Source organism: Morus notabilis, unplaced genomic scaffold (assembly GCF_000414095.1).
Source record: "Morus notabilis unplaced genomic scaffold, ASM41409v2 Scaffold658, whole genome shotgun sequence".
NCBI classification, from domain to species: domain Eukaryota; kingdom Viridiplantae; phylum Streptophyta; class Magnoliopsida; order Rosales; family Moraceae; genus Morus; species Morus notabilis.
Window position 1 is genome coordinate 197,254 of NW_010358177.1, and position 20,874 is coordinate 218,127.

The 20,874-nt window shown below is 37.5% G+C and overlaps 1 protein-coding gene across 1 annotated transcript; it reads right to left on the minus strand.

Moving 5' to 3' along the window:
• Positions 1-10,583: 10,583 nt before the first annotated feature.
• On the minus strand, positions 10,584-20,526 carry LOC112090418 (putative hydrolase C777.06c). The gene is made up of 5 exons (XM_024161678.1): positions 20,258-20,526; positions 19,977-20,112; positions 19,669-19,796; positions 12,550-12,697; positions 10,584-12,459 (listed from the first exon to the last, which is right to left on the minus strand). The coding sequence occupies exons 1-5, from the start codon at positions 20,488-20,490 to the stop codon at positions 12,391-12,393; spliced, it is 714 nt and encodes a 237-aa protein (XP_024017446.1). The 5' UTR covers positions 20,491-20,526; the 3' UTR covers positions 10,584-12,390.
• Between the last annotated feature and the right edge of the window lie 348 nt (positions 20,527-20,874).

Sequence of the window (20,874 nt, forward strand, 5' to 3'; positions counted from 1 at the left end):
GGTGGTCTAACCACTTGGAAATACGATCCGCAAGTAGATCATATGGAAGTTGTGCAAATGATAGCTGCTTTAGATCAACCACTTAGTTTTGTAGAGCATCCTAATTGGCAACGATATATTAAGGTTGTACATAATCCCAATGCACAGTTCACTTCAAAACTACTCTTAGGAAAGATTTATTAAAATTATTTAAAAAAAGAAAAAGATGAATTAATAAACCTTTTACACTCGACTAGCGGGTGCGTTACGTTAACAGTAAATATTTGGTCTGCCGTTGCCAATAAAAATTATTTAGCTGTAACCGAACATTACTTTAAAGGATTTGCTTTAGATAAGAGAATATTAAGTTTTAAATGTGTTCTAGGATCACATAGCGCGGATTTAATATATAACACAATTTTAAATGTAATTGATGAATTTAGATTAAGAGATAATGTAATGGCTATAACATTAGATAATGCTAGTGCGAATACAAAAGCAATTGAATTCTTTGAAAATGATTTAAGTCTATTCGGTGACGATACTATTTTCCACCAATGTTGTGCATGTCATGCAATTTAATAGCTAAATCCGGTTTAAAACAAATGGGTAATCACATTAAAAGAATTAGAGATAGTCTTGCATGGATTCAAGGTAGTAACCAAAGACAAGAAGATTGGTTTAAGTTCTTACAAGCATTAAATATACCTCCTAGAGCATTAGCGTTAGATCTGCTTATAAGGATGCTATAACAAACTATATGTGTGCAAAATTAAGAGTAGGACATATAGATGAATTTGATTGGCAAATTACCGAAGTTTTGTATCAATTTTTAGGTAGGTTTCATGAAGTTACTCTAAAACTTAGTGGAACATACTACCCAACATCACCTTTAGCTTTAGGAGAACTTTTAAGAATTAGTATTTTATTTCACAAATATAGGGAGGACCCAATCTTAGGAGTTCCTGTTCATTCTATGGAAAATAAATTTAAAAAATATTGGTCTAAGTTGCATTTGTTATATGGTTTAGGTACAATTTTTGATCCTAGATTAAAATTAGACGGATTAGAAAGTGGTTTAGAAAACTTAGGTGAATTTTTAGGCATCACTTGTACGGACCAATTTTCAATAATAAAGGCAAAAATATATGAGATCTATAGTAAATATGATATTAGGTTTAGAAGCACAAACTCTAGAGTACGGGAACCGCAACAACAAGATGAAAACCCGCATTCATTCTTGAATGTTTTCGGGTTAAAGAAGAAGAAGAAGACAACTCAAACGGAAGCTGTCAGTGGAAGTGGATCTTCATCAACAAGTGACAGTGGCGGCAGTAGCTTCAACGAACTTATGGCGTACCTCAGTGAAGGCTTAGTAGTCGGCAGTGAGGTAGAATCGTTTGACTTAGTTCAATGGTGGAGGGCACGGGCATTAACTTGACAAATCTTAACTCGATTGGCAATGGATATATTTTCGATCCCAGTCTCCACTATTTCATCCGAACAAGCTTTCAGTACGACAGGAAGAATACTTGAGGAACGCCGGAATGCATTGCAAAATGATATTGTTGAAGCCTTGGTTTGCATTAAGGATTGGGACCGGGCCGATCAACGTCTACAAGATACAATTTCACCGGCAAGCCAAGAATGGATCGATGAATTTAATCGATTAACATTTAATTTTGAAGACGATCCCTCAGCTTCAAATTAAATTGTAAATTTGTAATTTGTAAATATGTATTTACTTTTTACATTGTATTTGTAATTTAATAAACAATGTAAGTTTGTACAATTTGTAATTCGTCACAAAATAATTACACTTTAATATATATATATAAGTTAATATTAAAAAAAAGTTTAAATAATTCAGGTAATTCGAGCGGGCTCGGGCCGCCCGGCCGGGCTCGAGCTGCCTAATACAAGCCTGCGGCCCGTTCAAAGTGAAATTCGGGCTCGGACAAAACCTTGGGCTTTTCGAACAGTCGCGGGCGGCCCATCCAAAGTTCTAGCACTACATGTAATCCAAAACACGTCCCTAAAACACATGCCCATGCTAGTAATCTATAAAAAGTAGAATGAGTTTTTTAAACTTTTGTACTTCAACATTAACTTGCATGCTTGCTTATAAGTTTTTGATTTATTTCTTTTGCTCTTTTTTTAAAAGTTGTTTTTAAATTCTTTTTTCACTATCATACATAAAATGTATACTCAAATAAGTTTTTTCCTGACAAAGGGGGAAAATTAAAATTGTCTTACACAAAGAATGAGATATCATTTCCTTATTTTTGTTAAAATGACTAAAATATAATATATTTTAAAAATATGAAAAAGAATAATTATATATAAAACATTATTTAATAGTATTTTTTAAATATTAAAAATTTACACTAACATTTTTTTAGTCCAATATTAAAAAGAATGAAAGATTGCATTTATTATTGCATGCACTTCAGATTCGACGAACGTACCACATATAAATACTTGAATCAATAATATCCTATTTCGAGTTCAAACCAAAACTCAATCCAAAGTCATAAGACTAACACATTCAACCTTAACAACAAAACTTTAAAGGTTGAGAGTCTTACCCTTGAAGATTAATTGAAAGTTTGGTTTTCTAGAAGCTCAACTTGTAACTTTAAGGATGAGGATATTACTGGTTGTGGATGGATGCATTTGATGAATAATATTGAAGACAAACACAAGAGAGTCTGAGTTAGTTGCTGCTCGTAGAGGAAAACGTCTTTGGAAAGTGATTGAATGAGAAAACTTACTATAACCCAACTATTTGTTGAAACCTCCTCGGATTCAAATTTAACAGCAACTTTGGAAGAGTTTTTGGGCTACCAAAAGCTTTTAAAACGAGAGAAAAAGAACAAGGTTTTGGTTCCTCTATGGATTACGGAGAGAAAGGATGAAGAAACTTGAAGTTTGGACGTGTGGAAAGTGGTTTTCTTAGTTACAGGAATGGTTGAGGAGAGAGATAAAAGAGAGCAAATTTTAGACTCTAAAATCTGATAGGGTATGATATTGATCGATACCCTCCATTCTCTCTCCCCATTTTTTTTTCTAAGCTAAGCTAAAATCTGATTGGATGTGTTAGGTGGCTAAGCTAAAATCTGAGTGGGTGTGTCGGGTGGTGCACTCTTAACATCCAACCAAATTCTTTTAGAAATCCATCATCTATTTTATTTCTGACTCTAAATATTTTTACAATCATACTTTGAACCCTATGTTTTCAAAAAGAATTATATCTTAGGCTTCGTATTTTACCAAAATTGTAAATTTAGAAGTTCCCTCCTTTACCAAAAAGAATTATATCTTAGGCTTCGTATTTTACAATCATACTTTGAACCCCATGTTTGAAATGGAATTTTTTGTAAAAGTTCCCTGCTTGACTAATTTCAATGCTCTGATTAAGAACTCACTGCTAGAAATTCCATCCAAAATTTCATGTGGGACTTGTATCATCATGGGGTTTCATAATCTTTTCATAATTATTTAGAAATTTGAGTAACTCGTAATTTCTCAAATCTCTAAAAGCTCAAAAATAATTATTTCTTATTCTTGCATATCATAAAATATCATAAGGTAATTATCAAAATAATTAAATAATAAAGTCGTTGACTATTAACTTAAATAAAGAATCTTCAAAATTCCTTACCATACATGAAACATATTCATCACATAAAGTTTATGGCATTACAAAGAAAGGGTAAGTGACGACTCAAAAATTTATCTGTAGACGTTGGTCTCGCAAATGTTGTTTAAGCCAAATGGCGACGCCTTTATACAGGCAAAAGAGAAAGGAGACTTTAAGTGAATAAATGAGAGTGTTGAAATAAGCTAAAAGACATAAGTAGATATAAGTATTAAGTTGGTGATTCGTATCATCTTATTAGGAGCCAATAATATATTGGCGAAATTTAAAGGAAAGGCTGTCATCCTACGAGTACTTATATACTTCTTAGGAGAAGTGTCACCCTTTTTGTACAATTTCTCCTCGAAAAAAGAGGGTCTAATTCAATGGTGAATTAGATACGCACCGCTTTCAGAGTGTCACTATTCGAATATATTACTGCCATGAATAGTGTTAAACTTAATTTATACTTAAAAAGCGATACAAGTGAACTAAAAAGTGATACCTTCCCTGATTTAAAGCTAATTCCACACGTATACAGCCCACAAAGGAATGAAAAATACAATTATTACAAAAGAACAGCTGTTCCTTGTTAAAAAAATTTGAAAAAGAAGGCACATGGAACGACAAAAAATGTTCTGCCCGAGTTCTGTAATTCTTATTGGACTTGTGGCCATATGAATATGATCAATGAATTCGTATATTTACGTTTCAATTTATTCTTCGTCACAAATTTGTTTTTAGTTAAATTATCATGTGAGAATCAGAAGCTCATTCTTGCACATCCGTGATTATCACGCAACACAAGAAGGGTATATGCAGTTTCCTTTGTGGTTCATAGTAAGAACTCAGTATATTTTGTCATATCATGTCGATATCTTTCATCACAGCTATACAGCCAATCAACAAGGTTTGGTAAAACTATGAGGTAGAAACTAAGTGCCTGTTTGGAACCATTTTTAAAAATAATTTTCACATATTTTGAGAAGCAAAATATGAAAATAAAAATAAAACGACGTTTGTTTAATAAATGTTTAGAAAATAAAAACGAAAACGAAAACGAAAACAATAAGAATGATTTTTGTGAAAGAATTAGAAAACAGTTGAAAGTTATTTTCACTTTTTTATTTTCATTTTTAGTACTTATCGACAAAATCATTTTAAAACCAATTCCACACGCATCCTAGATTTTTTCTTAAATTCCATGAAGTGGACGTTACATTATCTTACAAGTTACAACATGGGCTTACAATGAAACTAACGCAATTTCTCAATCAAAGAACATTGACATCACCGGAGTGGAATAATGCTGTAAAGGAAATAATGAAAAAAAAGAGACATTGTTTGTCAAATATATTTCTATATAGAAATTAATTTTTTTCTTTGAAACTACATGAAAAGACATTGGTAATATACTTGTTGTAAGGAAAAGGTTAATACTAGGATGAGAGAATGTGCAGTTTGAATTTTACTTGTCCTCATATATAATAGCATATATAGCAAAAGCTCCAAGAACACTTTCTCACTCACCTTGTCACACTCCCTTGGTTCAAGCAACCCAACAGCATGAGGAAGGACATATTCAGCGTTCTCCAGACGATTTTCAAAATATACAGACAGCCTAAGACTCAATGGTAGAAACTACCTAAAGTGGTCGCAATTGGTTCGGACTTTTTTTAAGGAAAAAAGAAAATTAAGTCACTTACTTGGGACTGGACCGCAGGAAGGAGATGCTGGATTCGAAGCCTGGGATGAAGAGGATTCCATGATCATGTCTTGGTTGTGGAATTCCATGACACCTGAAATCAGCAACACATTCATGTTTCTGCCAACCGCAAAGGCGATTTGGGATGCTGCACATGGAACCTACTCTAAGGTCCGTGATGCGGTTTTGATTTACGAGATCAAGATCAAAACAGCGGCAACCAAATAGGAAAGTAAAACTGTAACAGAATACGCTAATTTTCTGCAAAACTAGTGGCAAGAACTAGATTATTACAGGGTAATTGACTTGATGTGCAGTGACTGTGCAGAGGCAGTGAAAAGATTCATAGAAAGAGATCGAGTTTATGACTTTCTTACAGGTTTAAACCCCGAATTTGATCTTATACAAATCCAGATCCTAGGGAAGTTAGAAATCCCGTCCTTGGAAAAGTCAATAGCTTTAATTCAGGCTGAGGAAAGTCGCAGAGGAGTGATGCTTGAACCTGAAGCAGTTGATGGATCTGCACTCGCAACCTCTAGTAACAAACAGTGGGGTCTAGTCTTGGAACAACCACCAAAAGCTGAACCTAGAAAAACAGAGGATAAAAAGGGAGCAAATCGAGAAGATCTCTAATGTACCTACTGTAAAAAGGCACGACATACAAGAGAGTGCTGCTGGAAATTACATGGAAAACCTTCAACAACTAGCCGTGAATGGGGAAACAAAGGAGGACAGCAGCAACGACAACAAGGCCAAGCATATAAGACCTCCCAGGTAAGTCAAGATCAAGCTCAAACTCAAGACCATAGCGAGTTGAATAATGAAGAGATAGAAAAATTGAGGAACTTGCTGGGAACCCTTGAGAAACCATCCTCCAACACTTGCTCTTTGGCACTCTCGAGTAAGCACTCATACTCTTGTGGACTAAATGCTTCAGATAAATTGTTTGTGAATTCATGAATTTTAGACTCGGGAGCTACGGATCATGACACATGCCTCAAACCAATTTAAAACTTACACCCCGTGTCCAAGTAATAGAAAAATTACGATTGTCGATGGAACCACAACCACAGTAGCCGGGGTAGGGGATGTCCATATCGCACCTAGTCTTATCCTCAAAAATGTTTTACATGTCCCAAAACTATCCACCAACCTTGTGTCTATTCAAAAGCTTACAAAAGACTTATATTGCCATGTTACGTTTTACCCTTCTTATTGTAAGTTTTAGGATCAAGATTCGGGAATGAAGATTGGACGTACTGAGGAAAAGGATGGACTCTATTACCTTGAGACGTCGAATTTTTCACATATGATCAAGAAAAGCCTAACATCCTCATTTTTTCTTCCTCCAAAAAGGATCTCATTTGGTTGCACCACCACCGCCTTAGCCATCTGTCTTTTGCAATTTTAAAAATTATGTTTCCTTCTTTATTTAGGGGATTAGTATTAGGGGATTTCATTGTGACATTTGTGAGTATGCAAAACACACTCGTGTTTCCTTTCCTATTAGTAATAAAAGATGTTCTCCTTTCTATCTAATCCACAATGATATCTGGGGCCCTTCCACTACTCCAAATATCTCTGGTTCACGTTGGTCTGTGTCCTTTATCGATGATTGTACTAGAGTTACCTGGATCTTTTTGCTCAAAAATAAATCCGATGTGAGTAACATCTTTCCCAATTTTCACTTGATGATTCAAAATCAGTTTGGTACTAAAATCAAGAGATAGGTCTGACAACGCAAAAGACTACTTTAATAAGTTCTTGTCTCCTTTTTTCCAAAAAGAAGGAATCATCCATGAGTCATCTTGCGTAAAAACTCCACAACAAAATGGGGTTGCAGAAAGAAAAAATGGTCACCTCCTAAACACTACCCAGGCACTATTGTTTCATCATAACGTACCAAAACACTATTGGGGGGAAGCCGCTCTTACCGCTGCCTATATCATAAACGGAACTCCTTCAAGGGTTTTAGGGTCAAAAAGTCCAATGGAAGCTCTTTCTAAATTCTATCCTGGCATCAATACAACCAACAACCTTACACCTAGAATTTTTAGGTGCACTTCATTTGTTCATGTCCACAGCAACAATTGGGGAAAATTGGATCCTAGAGTTGTCAAATGTGTCTTTGTAGGATACCCTTCCACACAAAAAGGTACAAATGCTATCATCCACCCACCAAAAAGCTCTTTGTCTCGGCCGATGTCACATTTGCAAAAGAGAAACCATATTTTGCTCAACCTTATCTTCAGGGGGAGCCCTCTATTATAGAAGATAAGGATTCTTTCCTTCTTGATCTACCATCCTCTTCTTCATCATCCTATCCTCCCACTCCTAAACCTGTGGAATCCGCAGCACCCTCAAAACCTGCCACAACCTCCCCAGTACCATTTGTGTCTCTTATACAAGATAAGACTCTTGATCATATACACTTTGGAAAATGAAAGACATACTCAAGGAAACAGGGCCCAGCCGTTGAATCTACACAAGTCCAAATCTCCAACCTGACTCTTGAGAATGAGGTAACAGTTTCTGAACCTACTTTGCCTTTACTGGTAGAACACACCTTCATCCCCTGACCTTCAAACACTTAACCAAAAATTGCCTATAGCTATAAGAAAAGGAACCCACGAATGTACCAAGAGGCCATTATACCCACTATCTCAGTTTGTATCCTTTGAGAGGTTTTCACCATCACATAAAAGCTTTCTTACAAGTTTAAATGAAATTGTTATTCCAAACACTTTGTCTGAGGCATTATTTAAGGAAGAATGGTGAAAAGCTATGGGAGTGCAAATGGATGCTTTGGAAAAAAACGGAACATGGGGAGATAGTGGACCTTCCAAGGGGAAAGAAAACAGTGGGGTGCAAATGGGTCTTTTCTCTAAAATTCAAGGCAGATGGGTCATTAGAGCGCTACAAAGCAAGACTAGTTGCTAAAGGGTACACTCAGACATATGGGGTGGATTATCAAGAGACTTTCGCGCCAATCGCAAAAATGAACACGGTAAGGATCTTATTGTCATTGGCAGCCAATTATAACTGGGACCTACAACAATATGATGTGAAGAACGCATTCCTTCACGGGGACTTGGAAGAAGAAATTTATATGACCATTCCCCCTGGGTTTAGAGAAGTTGAAAAAGAAAAAGTATGCAAGTTAAAGAAAGCATTGTACGGTTTAAAATAGTCACCCTGTGCTTGGTTTGGAAGATTCACCAAAGTGATGCTAGCCACCGAATATAAGCAAAGTCAGGGAGACCACACCCTCTTCATCAAACACTCGGATTCAAGGGGAGTCACAGTCTTGATAGTCTATGTAGACGACATTATTGTAACAGGAAACGGTGTGAGGGAGAAACAAGCCTTGAAGCAGCGCCTGATCAAAGGGTTCGAGATTAAGGAATTGGGAAGGTTGAAATGCTTTCTTGGAATTGAGGTGGCACATTCAAGACAAGGCATCTTCATTTCACAACAGAAATATGTCATAGATCTTCTCAGAGAAACATGAATGCTCGCTAGTAAACCAGCCGCAACTCCTATAGAGGCGAACCATAAACTTGGAGAAGCCACAAGTGATCAAACAGTAGACAGAGAAATGTACCAAAGACTAGTTGGGAAACTCATTAACCTTGCACACACCGGCCAGACATAGCATATTCTGTAAGCATCATCAGCCAATTCATGCATAATCACAAGGAGGTCCATCTACAAGCATCCTATCGAGTGCTTCGTTACCTAAAGGCCAACCCAGGAAAGGGAATAATGTTCAAGAGGAACTCCGAACTTGTCCTTGAGGCTTACACGGATGCAGATTATGCAGGATCTCCCATGGATCGAAGGTCTATCTCTAGATATTGTACGTTCCTTGGAGGCAACTTGGTGACATGGAGAAGTAAAAAATAAAATGTTGTAGCTCGATCAAGTGCAGAAGTTGAGTTTAGGGCAATGGCACAAGGAGTTTGCGAATTGTTGTTGCTAAAGATCATATTGGAGGACTTGAAGATTAAATGGAGTGGGCCGATGAGACTCTACTGCGATAATAAATCAGCAATCAACATTGCACATAATCTAGTACAACATGACCGAACAAAACATGTCAAGGTGGACCGACACTTCATCAAGGATAAGCTAGATAGTTGATTGATCTGCACACCATATGTTCCCACAGGAGATCAACTAGCTGAAATCTTCACCAAAGGGCTTAATAGTACTACCTTCCAAGAAATTACAACCAAGCTGGGAATGAGACACCTATTCACCAGCTTGAGGGAGAGTGGGAAATAACCGCATTATCTTTAACATTATCTTCTAGAAGCAAGCATTATCTCCGGCTAGGGCTAGGGATCATGTGATTATCTATTTCCTAGATTCTAGGTGACCGGCTAACAACAGAATTAGGGATAAGTTTTTTTCTCCAATGAGTTTATCTAACTCGTGAATATATAACCCTTTAGTGGCTTGTGTAAATTATTGGAATTAATAAAATATTTTTCCTCATTTTTTTTCCACAATTTACAGAAATTAAATGGGAAAAAATGCAGTAACTGCCAAGATAGTAAGATATCAGTAAGAGCCACAAAGGAGGGGCCATTCCTAAACATCCCATCTTTTAAATTATCTATCAATCCCTAGCCTCTCTGATCTAAAAAAGCCCATAAATACTTCAATACAAATTAAAAATTGATGAGCCAGAACCAAACACAATTGTTTGAAAATTCACCTATATTTGGGTTCATTAACCTCTATAAACCTTTAGCTGTTAACTAGCCTAAATAGGGAAAAAAATGACATCCTTTTAAGTTAAAATAAAATATTTGAGATCATATCATTAGATAGGAAATTAACTAGATAAGTTTCATGAATTCTTTAGTATGTATATATGAAATGGTATTAAATAAGAATATAAATGTGCAGAAATGAAGCCAGCAGACACACCATACTCTGTGCTTGCAGGGATGTGTGAAACATCAGATATGTAAGTGATAAGAACCAGAGCCAGGGGTAGTGCTACATTAGTAATTAGGATGATGTGGATTGTAACTGAATTTAGTTAGTTGTTAGGAGTTAGTTGTAAGGGAAACTTGTAGGAGAAGCTGCGGGGGAATCTAGGGAAGTCTATAAATAAGAGATAAGTTGAGAAGTTAGGGATCTTTGGGAAGAATAGAGATTGGAGAGTACATGAGAGTGGTGATCTCTCGAATATCACCTGTGTAAAGTGTTCTTCCTTGTTGAATAAACTTCATTCATTCATCTTACTTAGAAGATAGAATAAAATTGTGTCTAGAATAATCTTATTGAATGAATACAATGCCCTCTTTATAGGTAAGAGGAGGTACACGGGATTACACAAAAAAGGAAAGGAATAAAATAAAATATTTACAGTTTCCTATTCTCTATTCTACTGAGTTGACTTTCCATATTTACATTAGATACACATCCTAATACTCTTCTAGGATCATGACTAAATCGGGATAAAATCCCTAATTGGCTCTCTCTGCCGACAATCTTATTCTTCGTTAATCCTAGAGGTTTCCATCAAACTGGTATCAGAGCAGTTTCGTCTGGGAATGGTAGCTTCAAAAGTCGATAAAATGGATGGAAGATTTGTTGAGAAAGACGTCGGAGAACTCAAAACGGTTGTCGGCCAACTTTCAGAGGATATGGGAGCCGTGAAGGAGTATATGAAGGAGCTTACCGGTTGGATGAGATCGGGAGGCAATGCGAATCCATAGGCAGAGCAAGCTAAAGCATCGACTTCAAGCGGTGATGAAGGTGGTGATACTACGATGGCGGTGAATCATTCCGGTAATGGACCAGCGCCGAGCGGTTAGGAGGAGATTCCTCTCTTCAACGGCGAAGATCCGCATGGATGGTTGTTTCGGCTCGAGCGGTACTTCCAGATCCAAGGCATTGAGGAGGCTGAACGGGTGGCGGCGGCTGTTATCGGACTTGAGGGAAAAGCATTGAACTGGTTCCAATGGATGGAATCCAGGTCTGGTAACAATTCATGGCCGGTTTTCAAGGACTCCGTGATGCAGAGGTTCCGATCTTCAAAAACTGGCAACCATTACGAGGCGTTCATCGCTTTGCGGCAGGATTCGACGGTGGCGGAATTTCGTGAGAAGTTTGAGCTGCTCTCAACTCCCTTGAGAGAGGCGGAAGAGGAATTCCTGATTGGAGCCTTGTCGAATGGTTTAGCAGAGGAGATTAAGGCTGAAATCCGTATGGTGAAGCCTACTTCCCTCGTCCAAGTAATGGATTTGGCCCAAAAAATTGAAGAAAAGAATTGGGCCCTTGAGCGGACCTAGATGTTGAGAACTTCACAAGCGAGAACAAGTGCTGAAAGGGCTGGATTTTACAGAACAGTTGGGCTGAAGAACTCAATGTTTGGAGGCACTACAAGTAGTAGCTCCAGCTGGCCGGGTAGTGGCTCTAGCTAGAATCCACCGAAACTGGTGGAAAGAAATAAGGGATCCCCAGAGTTGACACGTACCAGCTCTAGCCAATCGGGCGTGTCGGTTAACAAGAGGCAAGAAAATAGTTCTTCTCAGTCCACGAGGAAACATGACAGCTTTAGGAAGAAAATTTCCGATGCTAAATTGCAGCGGTGCAGGGAGCGTTGATTATGCTTCCGGTGTGAGGAGAAATGGCGGTTTGGGCATGTTTGTAAAAACCCACAGCTGCAGGTTCTCATTGCGGCGATGGATGAAGAAGATGGGGATGGAGCTGACGCAACAGTTGAGGAAGAACTGGGGGACCAAACAGCGGAGCAAGGAGAAAGAAGAAATGCTACATTAGTAATTAGGCTGATGTGGCTTGTAACTGAATTTAGTTAGTTGTTAGGAGTTAGTTGTAAAGGAAACTTGTAGAAGAAGCTGCGGGGGAATCTAGGGAAGTCTATGAATAAGAGATAGGTTGAGAAGTTAGGGATCTTTGGGAAGAATAGAGATTGGAGAGTATAGGAAAGCGGTGATCTCTCAAATATCACCTGTGTAAAGTGTTCTTCCTTGTTGAATAAACTTCATTCATTCATCTTGTTCTTCGTTAATCAGAAAGGTTTCCATCAGTAAGCCACTCTACCTTTTTCACCAAAGAGAAAGCCCAAACATATATAACCTTTCCCATGCAACACCTACAATGGGAAACAACTACTGAGAAAATAGAGAATACACGAGAGTTACATATGATAATTGAGAAAGATTTACAGAGACCAGAGACTAACTGGCAAAGGAACAAATTGCAGGCCTGATGCAACAAATGACTTCTCACAGTTATCATCAATTATCCTCCACTCAAACTTTGCTACTCGTCTCACTTCTTGGCCTTCTTTTACCTCTTTATGGACCAAGTAAGGAAACTTCATCGCGACGCTGTTTCAGAAACAACAATACCATGTTAATTCGAGAAAATTGAGTCAAATTGCATCCACATTTTCAGTGCGTGGGTATGTTTTAAGGGATACAAATATGAAGCCCAATCACCTCAATAACTAGACAAGTTATTTCAGCAGCTAATGCTCATCTTAAATAATTTAGCAGAAACAACAATACCATGTTAATTCGAGAAAATTGTATCAAACTGCATTCACATTTTCAGTGCGTGTGTATGTCTAAAGGAATACATATATGATGCTCAATCAACTAAATATCTAGATAAGTTATTGAAGTAGCCACTGCTTATCTTATATAATTCAGCAGTTTGGCAACCGAATTTTTGCGAAATGGATAGTGATCCATTAGGCAGGTTCCAAACCAAAGTTGAGTTGTGCCTATAGGACAAAAAATATCAAGGCCTAAATTGGATGACCAAATGCAGGAAATAACAACTCGCAGGTTGATATCTACTACGCTTCTGAAAGTCTTCAACCTTGTCCTGTGGCAAGTACACAGTGATATCCCAACTGTCAGAAGGCCAACTTTGGGCACTAATCTCAATATGGTGAACCGTCAGAGGGATATTAACCATAATGCTTTATCCTTGGCTCCAGTCTGTATATTTATCCAGAGGGCATTTCTTTCTTTCACATTCTTCTGGAGGAGGTGGGACTCTAAGAACGCATGTTGAAGAGAAAGTACACATTCACACACATCCTCTATCGCGCGCGCGCGCACCACAAATTCGATGGATCTTTCACCCACTCGTGAAAGAGTTAAAAGTTTGCTAGTTTGATCTCCATTTCAATACAACTTTGTTTCCATATCCAAAGAATACCAAATATCAGAAATTTCGTAGTTTCAAAAGACATCTTGTGATATTTTGATCCCTTTTGGTTCCTATACTTGAACCCATGATTCTGATTCTGCTACAATATTTTTCATCTCAAAGAATTTGAATTAAAAAATTTCTTCTCTCACAAAGTTCCCACCAATGAATCAGAATCACTGACTTGAACACGTGAACCAAACATACCCTTTGTGATCTTGCTAGTATTTTATTCATTCATTAATTTTTGAAAAAAAAAATATACAAGAAACATGATCTTGACTAGTATTTGCAATAAACAAATGTCATTGGTGAACATCTACACTTTTATCTCCTTTTTTTAGCTTGCAAACAGAGCAATCTGTGATCCAATCTTATGATCTGATTTTAACAGACTTTAATAGACCTATGCATCTCAAGTGAATTATCGAGAACTTACTTGTTCATAGTGTTACTCATACATTTCAGTAAAACATCCCTTCAGTACAATTGGATTGCAACATTTTTATATGAAACTATAAGATTCATGTCTATAACATGAAATATCCCATATTTTAATAAACAAATTATTAGTAACACATAATCAACTGCATTCATATAAGTTGTCTTTTTTTTTTTACATAAAAAAAGTTCTTTCTTTTTTTTTTTTCTTTTTTTTTTTTCTTTTTTTTTTTCCTTTCTTTAAGTTTTTTAAACACATAATATAGGCCACTGCACCTGAAGAACTTAATCAAACGTATAAGCAGCATTGCAAGTTGTTGATTGAAGATGTCTCCAATTGATAAGTATTACAGTTAGTTACAACAGAATCGGGAAGACTGCAGCTTACTTGATTGGTTATAATGCTACGCCTAGCTGTCACTTTCTTATTGGCTGTTTATGTAATATATAAGAGAGGATGTATTCAATAGAATAAGAGAGATAACAGATTTCAGTTTTGTGATTGCTCGAGAGTTAGAGAGAGAATTTTCTAGAGGGAGAAAATTCTTGGGTGTAATTGGATTCTCTCGTGAGTGCTTGTTTCCTGAGAAAATTAGAGAGCAACTGAGAGGTACTCTTGTGAGAGAGAATTCCTGGTGTGTTGAGAGTAGTTGCTGAAATTGGTGGCTGTTATCTTCTCTAATAGTGGATTGGACTAGGAGCAGAAGCTCTAACCTTAGATGTAGGTATGTTTTGGGTCTGAACCAAGTAATCTCGTGTCTCCTGATCTTGTTTTACTTTCTTTGTTTGAGATCGATTTTTTGGTTCGATTTCTGTGCGTTTTTCTTTCTCGTGATTGTGCAGATCAAATTTAGGCAATTTCTTAACAAACTGGTATTAGAGTCCAGCTAGGGCACAATCAAGATTCAAGTCGCCAAATTCAAGCTGCGGATTCAATCCGAAATAAAGGATTAATTCTTCTTGGCCAGTTGATTAATTTTGCAATGTCAACTCTGAAATTTGACATCAAAAAATTCGACGGCAAGAATGACTTCAACCTTTGGCGAGAGAAGATGATGGCACATTTGGAAACTTCAGTCTCAACGAAGCTCTGAAGGGTGAATCCAAAATGTCAAACTCCATTAGCGATAAAGATAAGCCTGAGATTCTGAAAAAGGCAAGAAACGCCATAATCTTGAGCCTCACGACCAGATTCTTCGCAAGGTGATTAAGAAAAAGTCGGCTGCAGCGATGTGGAACAAGCTGGAACAATTATTCATGACAAGAGCTCTTCCAAATCAGATTCATCTGAAACAGAAATTCTATGGGTTTACGATGGATGAATCCAAGTCCATTGACGAGAACATCGACGAATTTACAGGGCTGATCGCGGATCTTGAAAGTCTTGAAGTCACAATTGATGAAGAAAACCATACAATCTTCTTGTTGAATTCCCTTCCCAAACAGTACGACCAGCATTGCGACACCCTGGCTTTTGACAAGGTCATGAGCACAGTGTACTCAAAAGAACTTGATGTCAAGGCAAATGGAAAACTGTCCAAGAACCAAGGTGAAGGCCTAAATATTCGAGGAAGGCTTGAGAAAAGAGATTCTTAGAACAAGAATCGACAGAAATCCAGGTCAAAGTCAAAAGGAAGGAAGACTTGTTAGCACTATCACAAGGAGGGACACATTAGGAGAAACTGTCCTTCAAGGAAAAAAGAAAATGGCAAGTCAGATGATCAAGCTAGCACTGATACAACAAACCTCTCTGTTGGGTTTGATAGTGCGGATGTCTTGGTTGTGTCTAGCAGTGATCCCAACGATGGGTGGGTGCTAGATTTTGGGTGTACATTTCATATGACACCCAGAAGAGATTGGTTCTTGGATTATAAAGAACTTGATGGGGGTAAAGTCCTCATGGGAAACAACTTTGCTTGTAAAGTTGTTGGAATTGGCTCTGTGAAAATCAAGATGTGGGATGGCAATGTCAGAACTTTGAAAGAGGTTAGATACATCCCAGATTTGAAAAGTAATCTAATTTCCTTGGGGATGCTGGAGTTAAATGGTTGGTCTAACAAGTCAAGTGGAGGAGTTTTGAAAGTAATGAAGGGGATAATGGTGGTTATGAACGGACTGTTGCAGCATGGACTCTATATTCTTCAAGGATCCACTGCAAGTGGCGAATCTGTTTTGACCACCTCTAAGAAAGACCATACTTAACTGTGGCATAAGAGGCTGGCTCATATGAGCATGAGAGGCTTGGAAGAACTAGCAAAGCAAGGCCTATTGGACAGAAGCAAACTCAGTGATTTGTGATTCTGTGAGAATTGTGCACTGGGAAAATCTCACAGGCTCAGTTTTGGGACAGCAACTCATAGGACCAAGGCCACCTTAGACTACATTCACTCTGATTTATGGAGCTCACCAAAAGAACCTCTATCTCTGTCTAAATGCCAATATTTCATTTCTTTCATTTATGACTTTTCTAGGAAGGTTTGGATTTATTTTCTTAGAACTAAGGATGATGCATTCAATAAGTTTCTAGAATGGAAGTCATTAATAGAGAATCAAATAGGGAAGAAAATAAAGAGGCTTAGGACTATTTTGTCACAATGAATTTGATGCTTACTGTGCAAAAAATAGGATAGCTAGGCAACACACATGCACTAGTACCCCACAACAAAATGAGCTGGCTGAAAGAATGAATAAGACAATAATGAACAAGGTTAGTTGCATGTTAACTGAGTCTAGTTTACCTAAATCCTTTTTGGCTGAAGCTACCTCGATAGCTTGTTATATCATTAATAGGTCTCCTTCATCTGCATTGAACTTTAAAGTCCCAGAACAAGTGTGGTCAGGGACTGCTCCTAGTTATAGACACTTAAGGCCCTTTGGATGTCTAGCTTATGTGCATGTTAACCAAGGGAAATTAAACCCAAGAGCCAAGAAATGGATTTTTCTTGGCTATCCAGATGAGGTAAAGGGGTATAGAATGTGGCTCATTGAGGATAGGAAATGCATCATAAGAAGGGACATTGTTTTCAACGAACTAGCATTCTATAAGACTAACATGCAGGAAAGGGACAGCCCAAATCAAAAGACTTCAGACTCTGGCACTTTGCCACAAGTGGAGCTGGAAATTGATACCACTGAAACAGATCACTCCCTAGAACCAGAAACTCCAACAGATTCAATAGAAGACCTTAATTAAGGTGGAGCTCCCGCGCCAGAGTCAGGGATTTCAAATGAGGCAGTGACTGATTCAAGAAGCCCTGTAGATCCACCAAGTCAAAAACATAATCTGACTGATTATGTTCTAACCCAAGACAGAGCTAGGATACAGATAAAACCTCCTTCGAGATTTGCTCAGGCTGACCTTATAGCTTTTGCTTTGAATGCTGCTGATTCAGTGTGTGAAAATGAGCTAGTTACTGTTGCTGAAGCTAAGAAAAGCAAGGAAATGGATTCCCTCATGAAGAGTCAAACTTGGATTCTTGTGAATAAGCCTAAAGGACAAAGGGTGATAGGCTGTAAGTGGATTTTTAAAAGGAAGCCAGGCACACCAGGAGTTGAATTGCCTAGATACAAGGCGAGACTTGTTGCAAAAGGTTATTCCCAAGTACAGGGAATTGATTACCATGAGGTGCTTTCACCTGTGGTAAAACATACATATATAAGGATTATTCTAGCCATCACTGCAATGAAGAACCTAAAGCTGGAGCAACTAGATGTCAAAACAACATTTTTGCTTGGCAGCTTGGATGAGAAAATGTATATGACACAGTCGGAAGGATTTGAACAAGGTGACAAGTCAATAGTCTGCCTTCTTAAGAAGTCCTTTTATGGACTCAAAGAGTCTCCAAGGCAACGGTATAGAAGGTTCAATGAGTTTATGATCAAACAAGGATTTTCAAGAAGCAGGCATGAAAGTTGTGTCGATTTTTCAAAGCTGAAGGACAAATCCTATATTTATCTCCTAATCTACGTGGATGATATGTTAATAGCCTGCAATAATCAAGCTGATATTCAGAAATTGAAGCTATTATTGAAGTCTTAATTCGACATGAAGGAAGCCTGCAAGGAAGATTTTGGGCATGGAAATCTTCAGAGACAAAAACAAAGGCATATTGTCAATATCTCAGGAAGGATACTTAAACAAAGTAACATAAATTTTTGGTATTCAACATGCCAAACTTGTGACAACTCCCATAGGTGCTCACTTCAAACTAATGGCTGTTAGAGATGAAGATTCTGCTATAGAAGCAGAGCAAATGAAGTATGTGCCATATTCCAACAGCGTGGGAAGTCTCATGTATGCCATGGTTAGCACACAGACATAGCTTATAGAGTACGACTTGTGAGCAGATTCATGAGCAAACGTGGAAGAAGCCATTGGCAAGCTGTAAAATGGCTACTGAGGTATGTTAAGGGTACTGCAAACTTAAGGTTAGTGTACATTTTAGACAAGAATAGCAATTGTGAAATAAAAGTGTAATGTGACTCTGACTTCACTGATGATTTAGACAAAAGGAGGTCATTGTCTGGTTATGTTTTCACCATTGGAGGCAATACTATAAGCTAGAAGTCCAATTTGCAACATGTCGTAGCATTATCTACCACTGAGGCTGAATATATTGCCTTGACAATAAAAGAAGCCCTGTGGCTGCAAGGTTTCTTGAGTGAATTGGGTTTTGTCTAAATATCAGCACCTATCTACTGTGATTCTCATAGTGCAATTCATCTCTCGAAGAACAGTGTATTCCATGAAAGGACAAAACATATTGACGTCAGACTACATTTTGTAAGAGATATTTTGGCCAGAGGATGAGTTGAAGTGGTTAAAATCTCTACAGATGTTAATCATGTAGATATGTTAACCAAAGTCATTCCTATTAGCAAGTTCAAATATGCATTGGACTTGCTCAGGATACTGGTTATGTAGCACAGGATATCTGGAGTGCTTCTAGTCCAAGAATCATTCTCTCTAATCAATTGAAGCCAAGGTGGAGATTTTTTATTGAAGATGTCTCCAATTGATAAGTATTACAGTTAGTTACAACAGAATAAGTTCAAGTGAAGACTGCAGCTTACTTGATTGGTTATAATGCTATGCCTAGTTGTCACTTTCTTATTGGCTGTTTATGTAACATATAAGAGAGGATGTATTCAATAGAATAAGAGAGATAACAAATTTCAGTTTTGTGATTACTCGAGAGTTAGAGAGAGAATTTTCTAGAGGGAGAAAATTCTTGGGTGTAATTGGACTCTCTCGTGAGTGCTTGTTTCCTGAGCAAATTAGAGAGAAATTGAGAGGTATTCTTGTGAGAGAGAATTCCTGGTGTGTTGAGAGCAGTTGCTGAAATTGGTGGCTGTAATCTTCTCTGATAGTGGATTGGACTAGGAGCAGAAGCTCCAACCTTGGATGGAGGATCTGTTTTGGGTCCAAATCAAGTAATCTTGTGTCTCCTGATCTTGTTTTACTTTCTTTGTTTGAGATTGATTTTCTGGTTTCAGTTTCTGTGCGTTTTTCTTTCTCGTGAGTGTGCAGATCAAATTTGGGCAATTTCTTAACACAAGTTTTATGGAAACCCAGTTTATTACTCAAATCAACTATTGTGAACTGCAGTCTGAGCCCTTCTTTCAGCAGAACATGAAAAGCACCAAAATCATATCAGAGAAGTAATATGCACATTAATACAAGCTTTTAATTTAATACCTTTCCATTGTAAACTGAGTTAAATAAATGGGAGCGGGATCAACATCATTTGTGGGACTATATGGCTGAACAGAACGTATATCATCCAGACCAAGAACTGCATCAGCATGATCATGGCTCAAAATAATCTGCATTACATCGAAAATCCGTCTCAATACTTTTCACTGCAAAACGGATTTTAACTCATCAACAAAAGTAATAGTAACAATTAAATCGTAAACAAAAGGAAAAATAAATGCAAACCCACATAAGCAAAATACCAAAAAGAAAAAAAAAAGAAAGAAAAATGAGCATCAAAGATTACTCACGGAGTCTACTCTAGGAATTTTATAGAGAGTAAACCACCTAAGAACTTGTTCTCTGAATGTCTTCCCAACATCAATCAGTATATAGCTGCGATTTCCATCGCTTAAGCGATTATCAAACAAAAGAGACGAATTGCACCTTAAAAAAAATAAAAAAAATAAAAAAAAAACACACACACACACACACTCATCATAAACAATACCAAAACTTCGAAAACGTCAATCTTTCTTCGCACAAAAAGCGCGATAGCAAGATTCTAACGATGAGAAATCGGGGATTTTACCTGTAATTAGGGTTTTTCTCAGGCGGAAGGAACAAGGCCGGAGAGCAAACGGGGCAGGGAGGGTCGGAGGGCTGGATGAGACAACTTACGCTGGGGACGGAGCCCGAGCCGCCGGTCCCGAGAAAGGTGAGCGCCGATTGGCTATCGTCGGAGGCCATCGGCACCGGAGAGGAATGGTTTCGACGGACAGAGAAGGAATTGAGGAGCGAGCGTTGACATGGGAAATGTGTCATATTTCATATTGTATGAGGTGGATTCAGTCGCGCCAAAAAGTTATCGCTGCGTTTATGGTAAAACTCGTATCATAATTCGAATTATAATTTATTATTTATTATAATATTTTTTTATAAAAAATATATATAAATTAATTATAATTTTAAATTATAATTTTAAATTTATAAATTAAATATTTATACTATTTAAAAAATAGAATACCACTGTTTTGAGGTCTGGATAATAATAGTCCACGTGGAAGTATTTGTACATTTACCATTGAATTTGTAGTATTTTGACAACTTACCTCATGAGCTTTTGATTATCGCAATTTGCCCCTCAATTTGCAAAATTGTTATAATTGCTCTATTTTATCAATTTTGCTTTGATTTTTTTAATCACGT